Source organism: Arachis hypogaea, chromosome 2, assembly GCF_003086295.3.
Source record: "Arachis hypogaea cultivar Tifrunner chromosome 2, arahy.Tifrunner.gnm2.J5K5, whole genome shotgun sequence".
In the NCBI taxonomy this organism is placed as follows: domain Eukaryota; kingdom Viridiplantae; phylum Streptophyta; class Magnoliopsida; order Fabales; family Fabaceae; genus Arachis; species Arachis hypogaea.
Window position 1 is genome coordinate 10039141 of NC_092037.1, and position 14092 is coordinate 10053232.

At 36.7% G+C, this 14092-nt stretch overlaps 1 protein-coding gene and 1 long non-coding RNA gene across 3 annotated transcripts; one reads left to right on the forward strand and one right to left on the reverse strand.

Annotated features, from left to right (window-relative positions):
• Window positions 1-1760: 1760 nt before the first annotated feature.
• Window positions 1761-4861, forward strand: LOC112737015 (uncharacterized). Of its 2 annotated transcripts, none has more exons than XM_025786715.3 (3): window positions 1761-1851; window positions 1940-2039; window positions 2938-4861. In XM_025786715.3, the coding sequence occupies exon 3, from the start codon at window positions 2965-2967 to the stop codon at window positions 4555-4557; it is 1593 nt and encodes a 530-aa protein (XP_025642500.1). In that variant the 5' UTR covers window positions 1761-1851; window positions 1940-2039; window positions 2938-2964; the 3' UTR covers window positions 4558-4861. The 2 variants fall into 2 exon arrangements, with proteins under 2 accessions (XP_025642500.1, XP_025642506.1); XM_025786721.3 differs by having other exon boundaries at window positions 1785-1825.
• Window positions 4862-4932: 71 nt separating this feature from the next.
• Window positions 4933-5339, reverse strand: LOC140178340 (uncharacterized). Its single transcript, XR_011871221.1, has 2 exons — window positions 5264-5339; window positions 4933-5154 (listed from the first exon to the last, which is right to left on the reverse strand). It is a non-coding gene; the product is annotated as an uncharacterized lncRNA (long non-coding RNA).
• Between the last annotated feature and the right edge of the window lie 8753 nt (window positions 5340-14092).

A 14092-nucleotide genomic window follows, 5' to 3' on the forward strand; every position in this document is an offset into this window, starting at 1 on the left:
TAAAAAAATTTAATAATTATATTATTTTTTTCTAAAGTATCCTTCAATAATTTTTTAATTATTAAATTATAATTTTACCAAAATTTTCGTTAGCAATTTTTTATATTTTACTATTAATTTTTTTATATCTATATATTTTATTTTAACATTAAATAAATTTTTTTAGTAAGATTATTTTTTAATATCAATATATATTAATTGTTATATACATATTAACAGTGGTAAGATTTTTTTGTTTAATGTTAAAATAATATATATTGATATCAAAAAATTAATAGTAAATATAAAAATAATTGTTAACAAAAATTCTGGTAAAATTATAATTTAATAATTAAAAAATTATTAAAGGGTAGGTATCTTAGAAAAAATAATTTAATTATTAATTTTTTAAAAATATTTTGATAAAAATACAATTTAATCAATAAAAAAATAATTTATTAAAGAATATTTTGGTAAGAAAAATTTAATGATAAAAAATAAAATTTTTGTTAATGGGTATTTTTTTAAAAAAATAATTTATTTTTTCTTAAAAAATGGATAAAGTTAATATTAGTTAACACAAAAAATTTAAAATGAATTAATTAGGAGATTTTTTAAAAGTTAGAAAGGAGGAGAATGTACATTTATAAAATAGAAGAGGGGAGTGTCATTTTAGCATCTCGCAGGAGAGGGAAGTAGAACTTTCTCTAAATTTAATTAATAGTATGATTAATTAATTTCTAATAATAACTATATTTTAAATTAAAAAAAATCAGAGTTTGTTCATCACCTCTAACAGCACATGCTTCATTGGTGAATTGAGATTCTACAACTAGCCGCTGATCTTTTCTTACTCTCGCTGGACTTCTCCCCGTGGAAGCCAGCCATCCCAGCGCAGCCAACGTCCCTCCCTCTATGCTAACGTCCGAGCAGCCCGCCGTGCGCCGAAGTTTTTTTTGCAGCCCAAGAAGCCGCGCACTGTGCAGCCTCTACAGCCCACTGCGTCCACCGTCACCGCCTCTTCGTCTCCGACTAATCCACTCCAATACAGGAGAGAGTTGCCGCTGCCGTTTTATACGTACTTGACCTCTCACAACCTGAAATTTTTTAAATTTGATTGACTTTAATTTAAATTTGAATTAAATTTATAGATAAAGTAAATAAATATATTAACCATTTTAAAAATTCTAAATTAACATAAATTTACGTATGTAGCTGTAATTTTTGAAAAAAATTTACAAAAATTTAAAAAATAATGCTAAAAAGAATTAACAAATTTAAAAAAATAGTGTTAAAATTTAAAAAATAACAACCTAAATAAAATAATTTAAAATTTAAAAAATAACAACTTAAATATAACAACCCAAACAAATAATTTAAAATTTGAAAATAACAAGCTAAGTAAATAATAATTTATAATCTATAAATATAAATTTAAAATTTTTTAATGACAATACCTAAGCAAATAAATTCTCATACTCAACATATGAATTTCACGTTAGCATAGGAGCTGTTCATTTATATTATTGAAAAAAATCTACAAAAATTTAAAAACTAATGCTAAAAAAATTAACAAAATTTAAAAAATAATAATTTAAATAAAATAATTTAAAATTTAAAAAATAATAACCTAAATATAATAACCTTAATAAATAATTTAAAATTTGAAAATAATAATTTAAATAAATAATAACATATAATTTATAAATATAAATCTAAATTTTTTTAATATTATAAAAATAAAGATAAAGATAAAAATAAAAATAAAATTAAAAAGATATAAAGAAACCCACCCAAACCCCTAATTTCTTTCCACTTTCAACTCTTCTTGCTGTCTCCGAACCAGGTTTCTCATCTCCCGTTTCTTCTTGGGTGGGTTTTGCATCTTATTGGGACAAAACAATGATCATGATTGATTGGGATTCCTTGTTTGATCGTTCAATTTAATTATTTGTTTCAGGATTTCAATTAGATCTTCACTATCCCAAGGATTCACCTCCTCATATCTGATTCAATTATTCTCCTACTCAACTCACCTCGGTCATTCTCCTACTTAATTGGTACTCTCGCTTATTATTTTCTTATTTTATTTTATTTAGTTACCTACCTACATCTTATAGTTTATGCCTGTTCAGTTATGTTCTTTTACCCAGCAAAGCTTAATTCTTTTCGTCTTGCTGGTTATTACAATTTCTGTTCAAGAACAGAATTAAAAAAAAAAGGATTAATGTTTCTCTTACCTTGGTTATTTTTCATTCTTGATTTGTTTTTGGATTTGTAGAACTTCTTAATTTGACTCCACAGATTTTCGTGTGGATTAAGTTTAACCTTAGAAGTTGCATAAAGTAAAGTCTTTTTGTTGTGGGAAAATGGAGACGGTTAATCTAGGTCTTATCCAATTTATGTATAATGTTGTTCATTGTGAGGGTTGGGAACTTGGGATATTCAATGTGGAGTTGATTTCGTCACAGTGTTCTAATTGATATGCCGTGATTATGTCTATGCTTGAACTGAACAATGGCATAGATATGAGTGTTGCTGTGTTGGTGGGAAATCATTATAGAAACTTGTCAGTGATCTAGTTTTACTTCCTTAACAGCAATTGATTCGCTTTGTGTTCTTATGATGTATCAATCAGCCTCAGCTTGCTTTGGCACTGTCGCAGCTCTGCTTTTTCACTTTAGTGGTTTTGGTTAGGGAGGAAGTCTTTGATGATACAGTAGTGCTTACTAGTTTCTACGATTTTCGGATTGTTAACTGTTTCTTGGACTACCTCCCCTATTTTGTGTTACCATTTCAACAAAAAAAAAAACATGTTTTATTTCCTTGTTAACCTTTTATGCAATGGGGGATTTTGTTTTGGGGGCTTATGCAATGGCCTTTTATATCACTATGTTCTGAGATGTTTGTGGTGACTTGTTCTGTTTAATGATATCTCACTGTTTCCATTTTGTGCAGGAACTTCTGATTGCTTTTTCTTTGAAAATGATGGCTACTCCAACTAAACCAATGGCCGTAATGTTGTCTGAATCTTTGGAACACAAGGGAAAGGATATCACTGAATTAAATGGTAACATACTTCAATCCCCTATAAGTCAACAGCCCCATAGCTCCTCTGATGGTTCAGTAGCTATTCTTTGGGACATTGAAAACTGTCCTGTTCCAAGTGATGTCCGCCCTGAAGACGTAGCAGGAAATATAAGGATGGCGTTGCAAGTGCATCCAGTAATTCAAGGAACTGTTATGGTATTTTCTGCTTATGGTGACTTCAACGCTTTCCCTAAGCGACTTAGAGAGGGATGTCTAAGAACTGGTGTTAATCTCATTGATGTTCCTAATGGGAGAAAAGATGCTGCTGATAAAGCAATCTTGGTTGACATGTTTTTATTTGCTCTTGACAACCCTCCCCCATCATCTATTATGCTAATATCTGGAGACGTTGACTTTGCCCGAGCACTTCACATTCTTGGACAACGGGGATACACTATAATTCTTGTCATCCCTTCTGGGGTGGGTGTTTCATCTGCTTTATGCAATGCTGGAAAGTTTGTCTGGGATTGGCCTAGCGTTGCTCGTGGAGAAGGATTTGTTCCCCCGGCAAAGGCTTTAGTACCACCTCGTGGAGGTTCAGTTGAGGTTGCTGGATATTTGATGGGGTGCCATATTAATGACAACTTCGAGGGACAAAATGAGGAAGAAGCAATAGTTTATAGAGGGATGTCACAGAGATTATATAACTCAAGGGATTTCTCTATGGTTTCACAATCTCTATCTGAATACAATTGTACCGCATCGAACATGGCTGGCTTACCGACAACTATGAGATCACACAGCCTTCCACCTGGGATGATTGATGTTTCAGGAATATCTATGCCTTCTAGTGACAATAATGAAGGCCAGCTTTGGGGCCCTATGTCTAGCGATTTAAATGTTCTCAAAGGCCACTTGGTAAAGTTGCTTGAACTTTCTGGAGGGTGCCTGCCTCTGGCTCGAGTTCCAACAGAGTATCAGAAAGCTTATGGAAGAACTCTTTATGTATCTGATTATGGAGCAATTAAGTTAGTCAATCTTTTCAAGAAGATGGGTGATACAGTGGCAGTGGAAGGGAAAGGTCAACGTAAATTTGTGTATCTCAGAAACTTCAAGGTAGGCCCGAGCGCTCCCCCATTGGCTCTAGCAAAGAAAGACAAGAAAGGAAAGGGGCTTCCAGAAGAAAATACGAATACTGTCACCGGTGGTGGCTCTTCAGATGAGTTCTCAGATGAAGAAAGACTAGTCATGGAAGAACATGACGAGAGAAATTGTGTAGGAAAGGGCAGTCAAAGGAGAGCAGCTATCAATGACCGTGCTCTTGAGCAGTTCAAGTTCGAGCTTCAAGAGATTCTAGTCAGCTACTCGTGTCGAATATTCCTAGGTTGTTTTGAGGATATATACCAACAAAGGTACAAGAGACAATTGGAATATCAGAGACTTGGAGTGAACAAGTTGGAGGATTTGTTTGAGAAAGTCAATGATATTGTAGTATTGGTTGAGGAACCAGGAAGCAAGAGGAAGTTCCTTGCTCCAGTGGGGAGTTAGAATGCTAAAGCAAATTGTTGCCTTGTGTTTTTAACTTAAAATATTTTTAAAAAAGAAGGAAAAGCAATCCCATCCTTATTCTAGTTTTATTTATTTTCCTTCTATATAGTAAAGATGATACGCTGGGAACATGTGTGTATTTTTTATTGTCACTGTCCCGCATGTATTTTGAATCTGTATTAAAGTTTCCTTGTCTTTAGTTCTTGCCTCTGCAACCTACCAGCTACTTGGAAGAAATGTAAAGTAGTATCTTCTGTACTTCCCTTTTCCTATCATTCTCATTATCAACTTAGAATTCGAAGCATGATTCAAGTAGTTTATTTTTCAAGTTGTAGATTGAATTCTATCATAAATTATAAGATTCACAACTGGTCATCAAAGAAAGAATTAACAAGCATCATATATTTATGGTAACCTTGAAAGTACTATATTCCTCATCTCCAAAGATTTTATACATGGACCCTTGGAACTAACAAATCGAAACATTTGAAGTTAGTGTGAAGTAAAAATGAGAAATTCCTGTCAACATGATGAAGAGCCCTGATGATTTTTCCTCGGTGAGCTCTTGAGTAACAACATATTCTGGATCCATATAACCTGGAATGCATGACATCAGTGGGGAAAATATTGAATTTCAGGGACATACAGCCATCTTCTAAAGCATGTAAATGAAAGATGAGGAAGAAAGGTCAGAAGAATTTTATACCTGGAGTTCCTCGGATTTCAGTGTTTAGAGGTTCAAAGCATATCGAACCATTTTTTTATGCCTGTGCAAGGTGAAACGATGTGTCACAGGAAAAAAAAAAGAATCAATTAACGCTTAAAAGGTGTCTATGACTATCTAAATATTACTGCATCATAAAATTTGTGCAGTTCTGAAAAAAGAGGATGAATAGTTATCCCACCTTAGCAACAAAATTTTCATCCAGCAAAGTGTTCCTAGACTTAATGTCTCTATGGCATAAAGGAGGATCACAATATAAATGAAGGTACTCCTGCATGTGACGATGCAAAGGCAAAGTGTGATTCAACAATAAAAATACCAAGATATTAAAGCTTGATATTAAACTAATCAATCATATGTACCAATGCATTAGCTACGTCAATCGCAATTTGGATTCTAGTTCGCCAGGAGCTGCACAACAAAAAAAGAATGAAGTGAGATCGGGTTTGTTAGGGGGAACAAGCTAATAGATTGAGCTGCATTCCACAATTCTCTAAGGCTATTATTTTGTTGAATAGATAATTGTTATTAGAAAAAGATGCAGAAAAGCATAATAGTAATATCTTAAAGTGTACTATTATTGAAAACAATATATAGACCAAGATGATGAATAGACCATATAGTTGAAGCGCGGAGTAAGATGATGAATCAAGAGGAAGCAGCAAGAAGCGAAGTAGTTGAAGAATGAAGATTTGAAGAGAACCATTTTCAATTTATTTTGGGTGTTCTTGTATACCAGAAAAAGTAATCAGAATTGTTGAATTGGTCATATCAAATGCTTCATGGGAACTATGTTCTGATTAAATAAAATAACAAATAAATTGTATTATTATGATTGTAGAAGCAAATTCATATTTTATTGAAGAGTTTTATCGAACACCAATCTTCAAAACCATGTAAGATTTTTTTGGTGTCTAAACCATGTAAGATTTGGGTGCATAAATTGAATGTTCAAAGATGTTAAATTTTATTAGCAGTACTAAACAACGTATAAAGTTAGAATTAACAATGTTCTATTTAAAGTTCAAATATTTAATTAAGATGATAAAATAAAGGGCAAATCACAATAATAAATCAAGGGGAGCAAAATTTTACACAAATCCGCCAAACCAAAATCTGTTTCGTGAATTCATTAATGCACATTTATATGTAGTTCGAACCAGTCTGATTCGAACTCCATTTCTACATAATTCGAACCAGTACACAAACACACACACACTAATTCGAACCAGCTTGGTTCGAATTATACACTTATTAAAAAAATTAATAATTTAAAAATTAAAAAATATATATTTTATTTTATACATTAAAAAAAAGCTAACAAAATATTTAATTACGAGACTTCTTTAAAATATTAATAAGCTATCAATTCAAATTCCATACAATAATCTTTTGTCCATTTTTAATAGCTCATGAATATTTTTTTAATACATTTTTTTAATAAATTTATTTAAATTATACTACAAAAAATATTTGATCCTATGCAAAATAATTTAAAAAAATTGCTTAAAAAATGTTAGGAGTACTATAAAAATTTATAACGTTCTAATAACTTAAGGTAAATACATGCATGTACTCAAATTTTAAATAAAATACTCTACATAGTCAATAATAAATTTAGAAATGAAAGAAAATATTTTATTCCATGTAAAACAATTTAAAAAATATTTTATTCTATACAAAATAATTTTAAAAAAATGGCTTAAAAGATGTTATGAGTATTATAAAGTTTGTAATATTCTAGTGATTTAAGTAAATATATGATAAAAATATTTTTTCTTTAATTTCTAAATTATTATTGACTATGTAGAGTATTTCTTTAATGTCCTAAGTCATTAGGATATTACAAATTTTTATAGTACTCCTAACATTTTTTAAGCCATTTTTTAAAATTGTTTTGCATAGGATCAAATATTTTTTGTAGTATAATTTAAATAAATTTATTATAAAAATTTATTAAAAAATATTCATGAGCTATTAAAAATAAACAAAAGAGTATTGTATGGAATTCGAATTGATAGCTCATTATTATTTTAAAGAAGTCTCGTAATTAAATATTTTGTTAGTTTTTTTTTAATGTATAAAATAAAATATATATTTTTTAATTTTTAAATTATTAATTTTTTTTATAAGTGTATAATTCGAACCCAACTGGTTCGAATTAGTGTGTGCGTGTGTTTGTGTATAATTCGAACCAAGCTGGTTCAAATTATGTAAAAATGGAGTTCGAATTAGGTTGGTTCGAATTACATATAAATGTGCATTGGTAGATTCACGAAGCAGATTTTAGTTTAGTGGATTTGTGTAAAATTTTGCTCTCCTCGACTTATTTGAGTTTTTTACTCTAAAATAAATTGTACTATTATGTTAGTCCCTCTTTGAGTTGGGAAGAAAAAATTCAAAATTGAACCAAGTTTAATATTAATTTATTAATTTCTTGTACTCAATACAATGTGACTCAATATTCCTATTTATACATTCCTAACAAACTTTAATGTGTTAACAAACAAATTAAGTAGTCTAATATTAGTTGAATCGTAACAATACTCTATCAAAACAGGATTTTTTTTAATAAATAATTTAATTATTTTAATTATCAAAATAAATAATTTGTAGTGTATTTATCAATGTATATCACATTGATTTATCTCGTTTACACTATAAACGTATGTATTTATAAATATAAAATTAATTTTTGAAAAATGTTCGTTAGCAAGGGTTCTTCACGGATTGGGTTGAAGTGGTGTCTGAGCAGGTACGAAGAGGAGTCGGGACCTGAGCACGAGTTGGAGGGCGGAGCTTGGCTGCAACGTTGGTTGGACAGTAGGTTGGACTACCAGCAAGGACACTCCGATGCCAAAGTCAGTGTCCGTACCAGGAAGCGGTTAATTAGGGTCAGAAAGGGAGATGTACCTAGGGAAAGGGGTAGGTCCCTTGCCTTTTATACCATGTACTCGGGTGGGCCCTTTGTGGTCACGACCATCCTTCTAAAAGCTTCCGCTAGTTGTCCAGGTTCCCTAGGGAATGAAAGGCATTATGTGGGTCGCCCTGCATGTAGAGCAGGCTGAGCTGATAGGTCGGTGATCTATGGTTGGACCCAGACGCCAAATGGACTGGGTCGGAACAGTGCCCCCAACGTGTCGACCGTGAGACCAAAAACTCGTGATTGGCGCATTTGAGCTACTTGCGCTTGCCTTGGTCGAATCTTTTCAAGATTGGGAGCCCGCTGGCTGGGTTCGCATCTTCTACGTGCGTGAGTGGGACACCTCGTGTCTTGAGATGTCGTTTGGGTTTCTGTGCTGAGAGCATTTAATGCTCTTTATGACGGATTTGAAAGCCAGGAGTTTGGCCATTGTGCCTCTGCCTTTTCGCACTCCTCCTGACGATTATCATTCTTTATTCCTTTGTTTTTATCTCCTACATTCCTCCCTTACTAATTTCTTTTTGCCACTCTGTACCCTCTCCTTATCTCCGTCTCTGTTCACGATTTGGTGCAAGATTCGCTGCACTCCTCCCATTTGCACCTTCTATTTGCTTTTCTTTTACCAATTCTGCAGCATTTCTCCTAGTAAGCATTTGTCCCTGATTCTTATGTCTGTCATTCTTGCTTTTTTTATCAATGCATGACATTCCTTGTTTTGATTTATGCTAGATAGATTGACATAGCTTCGATTAGATAGTTCGTAGGGATACCATTAGGAGTTTGCTTTTTGGATTAGTCTTCAAATTAGTGCAAATGACGTAGAATAGTGGAGTAGTAGGATGCAGTTTTCAGTTTTTCATCTTCCACCTTATTTCCAATCTCCTGAGTTAACGTAAGTGGTGCCCTCACTGTAGGTATGGCTCAGCCACCGCCGGCACCAAACGTTATTGATTGCTACATCTGGGTCACCTCGGATGTCAAGGACACGACTTCCCGGATAACCCCAGAGGAGCTACAAGCGCTTCGTGACTCTGGGTCCTTGTGCGAAGGGGGCCGAAAGAAGCGAATTATCAAGTTTATATCCCAAGCGAACGGGAGCGCGTCAGTCATAAGAACATGACGACCCCCAAGTGGCCGACTGGATGTGGGTGTACAAGCCTATGTTCACCTCGCTGGGCGTTCAACTTCCCTTTTTGCCGTTCGTCATGTCTTTATTAAACCGCTACGACGTTGCTCCATCTCAGCTTCACCCGAATAGCTGGGACGCCATTTGCTGTTTGAGATGGTGAGCGAGTATTTGGAGCTCCCGGCCTCTGTCAACGTGTTCTTCTATCTTTTCTTACTAACAAATCCCTCTCAGGAGGGAAAGACGAAGAAGGGATATATGTCTTTTCGAGCCGTTCAGGGCCGCAGGATCTTCGGACGTTTCGAGGACTCCTTTCACAGCTTTAAAAGCACTTTCTCTAAAGTTAGGCCGGTTTAGGGCCATCATCCCTTCTGGCTGACCCTGGAAGCGGAAAGACGAATCTCGACCTACTGGAGCTTTGGGGCTGGCTCTGATTTATGAGGTGACTTATGAGGGGTTGAGTGAAGATGACCGTCGAATAGCCGACATCTTGTTGGCAATTTTTGGCACTAGAAATATTAACCCTCATATGGTGATGGGGGATCGGGATATTAGTCGAGCCCACGTCGGTAAGCTATTTTTCTTCCATTTCCTTGGTTAATCTTTCCTTCGTTTTGAATTCCTAATTTCCTAACTTCTTTACTTGTGTTTTATCCTCTGCAATTTTCATGGCTGATGGAAGGACTAATATGGTGGAGTTGATGTCCCACTTCCTTTCTGCTGGTGACAGTGATAACGACTCCTCGGCGACCCACTCAGGGGGTCCTAGCGTTGTCGTCAGAGAGAAAAGTGGTTAGGCCATACTTGGGGACCAGGGAGAGTCACAGCACTCCGCCAACACCCCTTCTGAGAACCCCCCGGTGGACCATGCCGCCGATGACACGGTTCATGAAGAGGAAGGGGGGCTTCAGGACGACTGTGACCTGATCTTCGTGATCAACCCCAAAAAGCAAAAGGGACCTATCGGCAAGACTCTGACTGTTATGGAAAAGAACTTCAATGCCAAGAACTTTATCAACTCCCAGCTTCTTTCGAGTACAGAGGAGTTCTTCCGAGAGGAGGACCTTGATGCCCAGGCGAGGTGGACTTACGGCAATCTCCTTTGGGCCGCAGATATCACCAGGAAGGTGGAGCCCATCCTGACCCAATATCAAGTTTTGGAGGGGAAACTTCGGGCCTCTCAGAAGGATATTACCGACTTGAAGGCTCAGGAAGAGTCCCTGAAGACCCAGCTTGATGAGAAAGAGAAGAAGGCGAAGGAGGATGCTACGGAGATTAACAGGTTGGTGGAGCACAATCTCTCCCTTTCTAAGGACTTGAACACTGCATGAGGGCAGGCTGCCTCTACCGAGGCTAAGGTTAAAGAACTGAAGGGGAAGCTTACCAAGGCCACAAGGTCAGCCAAGGCTGCCCAGCAAGAGGCTACCATCCTGAAGAAGAAAAACAAAGATCTTGTGAGGGATGCCCGGAAGGTCGTTAAAGCCACTGAGGATGGGATTAAGGCCCAAGTTGCTGTCCTAGCTCCTGATCTTTATACTTCCCAGGTTGGGGCTTTCAAGATGGTCCAAGATGGAAAGATCGTGGACATCCCAAAGCCATGAAGTCTTTTCCTTGTTTTTGCTTTTTCTTTGTATCCTATTTTTTATGTTACCTTGTACATCTGTTTTAATCGGGCCGGTATGGCATTTTGTTTTGTATTTTGGATACTTTGAACATATTTTTGCGACTTGTTTTGTAATGCCTGATTGTATAGACGATTGTATGTTGGGCCGATGTGGTGTCTTTTTGCTTTAAGCCGTTTTCATTCATGGAATGGTTATTTTACTCGTTTCCTTGCTTGGATCATTAAATCATGAGCCGCATAGCGCCGACCACTTGTTGGTTGTAGTTGCTTTGGCTTCTGGGGTGAATAGTCCTGGGTTGCCATTAGAATGGTGGTAACTGTACCAGCCATGGCGTAAGTTAACAGTAGGGCCGGCCTGCTAAAGCCTCTTGTCGTGTCCTCACGTCAGAGGTAGGTAGAATGACACCTTTTAAATTGAAAACTTGAGAAAAACCTTTCGGTAAATATGTAAGAGTATACACATGCTCAGATACTTTAACAAGATGATAGTTAAAAAGAAAAGGTAAAGAGGACAATATATTCTGAATAAGAACAATTAAAAAAAAAACAAAGTATGGGAAGAAAGGACCACTAAGTTGGGGTGTTGTTTCTCAAGAGTAAAACCTTCTTAGGTTCTCTACGTTTCATGTCCTCGGGATGTCGCTTCCATCCAACCTCTCTAACTTGTTGGCGCCCTTTTTGATGACTTCCCTTACTCTGTATGAGCCTTCCCAATTAGTCGTCAGCTTGCCTTCTCCCGGGGTCAGTGTCCCAATATTGTTACACCGTAGGGCCAAGCTGTCTTTCTCGAAACTCCTCCTAAGTACTTTCCCATTGTATCTGAGTGCCATTCTCTACTTCAGTGCGATTTCCAACAAAAGGGTCATCTCCCTCGTCTTATTGATCAAGTTTTTCTTGACTGCTTCTTCTTTAGCGCCGAGGAGCAACCTCAGGCTTGGCTCCCCAATCTCTACCGGAATGACTGCATCGACCTCATAAGTAAGTCGAAAAGGCATTTTCCCGGTGGACGATTGCATCGTAGTCCTATAAGACCATAACACCAAAGCCAGCTCGTCTGCCCAGGAGCCCTTTTCTGGTCGAGTCGCTTTTTCAATCCTTTGAAGATGATCTTGTTGGCCGCCTCTTTTTGACCATTGCTCTGCAGATGTTCTACCAAAGAGAATTTCTGCTCGATTCCCAAACCGGATAAGAATTCACCAAATTTTTTATATGCAAACTGCGTCCTGTTATTCGAGATCACAACCTCCAGAATTCCGAACCTGGATATTACCTGCCTCCACATGAACTTCCGGCAGTTCGCAGATGATATACCGGCCAACAACTCCGCTTCTACCCCATTTGGTGTAATAATCGATAGCGACTATTAAGTATTTAACTTGCCCGGGACCTACCGGGAACGGGCCAAAGACATCGACCCTGCATTGTGAGAAAGGCCGGGAGGCCAACATTGAGATTAACTCTCCTGGTGGGGCCTTGTGGAAGTGGGCATTTTCTTGGCATTTCCTACATTTCTTTATGAATTATTGTGCATCCGACATCATTGATAGCCAATAATACCCTGCCCTGACGAGCTTCCTTGCCAATGCCTTGCCTTCGATGTAGTGGCTGCAACACCCCTCATGGACTTTGCTCGTCCGTTTGGTCGGGGCGTGGCATTTCAACAGAGGTTAGTTGAGCCCTCATTTGTACAGGAAGTTACATACTTGGTTGCTTCCCTCCTTATCACTTTAGCTTCCTTCCCATCTTCAGGGAGTTCCCCTCCTTCTAAAAAATGATGAATTGGCTCCATCCACGAGGGCGAGTTCATGACTTGGATCACACACAGGGTTACTGATGGCTCCTTTACTAACCCTTGAATCAGGGATCGGTTCCCTGTGCTGAGTTTCGTGCTTGCTAACTTTGACAGGAGGTTGGCTCTGGCATTTCTCTCCCTGGGTACATGTTGCACCGTTACTTCTTTAAAACCCTCACACAAACTTTTCACTTTCTCCAGGTACTTTTGCAGTAAGGAGTTCCTAGTTTGGTAAGCTCCGTTGACATGAGAAGTCACGATTTGAGAATCACTTTTGACTTCATTCCTTATTGTGCCGACCTCTTTAGCTAGTGTTAAGCCCCCTATCAAGGCTTCGTACTCCTCCTGGTTGTTAGAGACCGGGAATTTGAATTTTACTGATTGCTCATAAATCATTCCTTTTGAGATTTCAGAATTATTCCTACTCCCCCGAATGCCTAATTGGAGGCTCCGTCAACAGGGAGCTTCCACCGTATCTCGGAGTTCTCAAGGAAATCATGATAAACCACTATTTTATGGTTTATCTTGTGCTCAATGAGTGGTTTTTATCAAGTCTTTACCCACTTATTCATATGATTTGCATGGTTTTACATTCTCCTTCCTGATTTTGTGCTATGATTGAAAACATGCTTCTTTGGCTTTTATTTTCTTTTATTTAATCTTCTCTTATTACCATTAGATGCCTTGATATGTGTGTTAAGTGATTTCAGGGATTACAGGGCAGGAATGGTTTAGAGGATGGAAAGAAAGCATGCAAAAGTGGAAGGAATACAAGAAGTTGAAGGAACTGCAAAGCTATCAGCTTGACCCTCTCACACTAAAACGATCATAACTTGAGCTACAGAGGTCCAAATGATGCGATTCTACTTAAGTTGGAAAGCTAACGTCCGGGGCTTCGATTTGATATATAATTTGCTATAATGGCCGTACAGATAGGTGACGCGAACGCGCGCTTCACGCGGATGCGTCGCATCTACGAAAATCAGCGTGACATATTTCATAACCAGCGAATTCTGGGCTATTTCCGGCCTAGTTTCAAGCCCAGAAAACACAGATAAAAGGCTGCAAAGTGGAGGAATGAAGAGAGACAACTCATAATTCACTTTTCATAATTTTAGATGTAGTTTTTAGAGAGAGATGCTCTCTCTTTTCTCTTAGGATTAGGATTAGGATTCCTCTTAAAGAACTTAGGAATATTTTTATCTTCAATTACAGGTTCAATGTTCCTTTTATTTGCTTTCTCAATTTAGTTTATAAACTCTTCATGTTTAGATTGATTTCCTATTTATTATAATTTGAGGTATTTCAGACTTATGATTGCTTTCTTTAATTTATGTTATTGATGC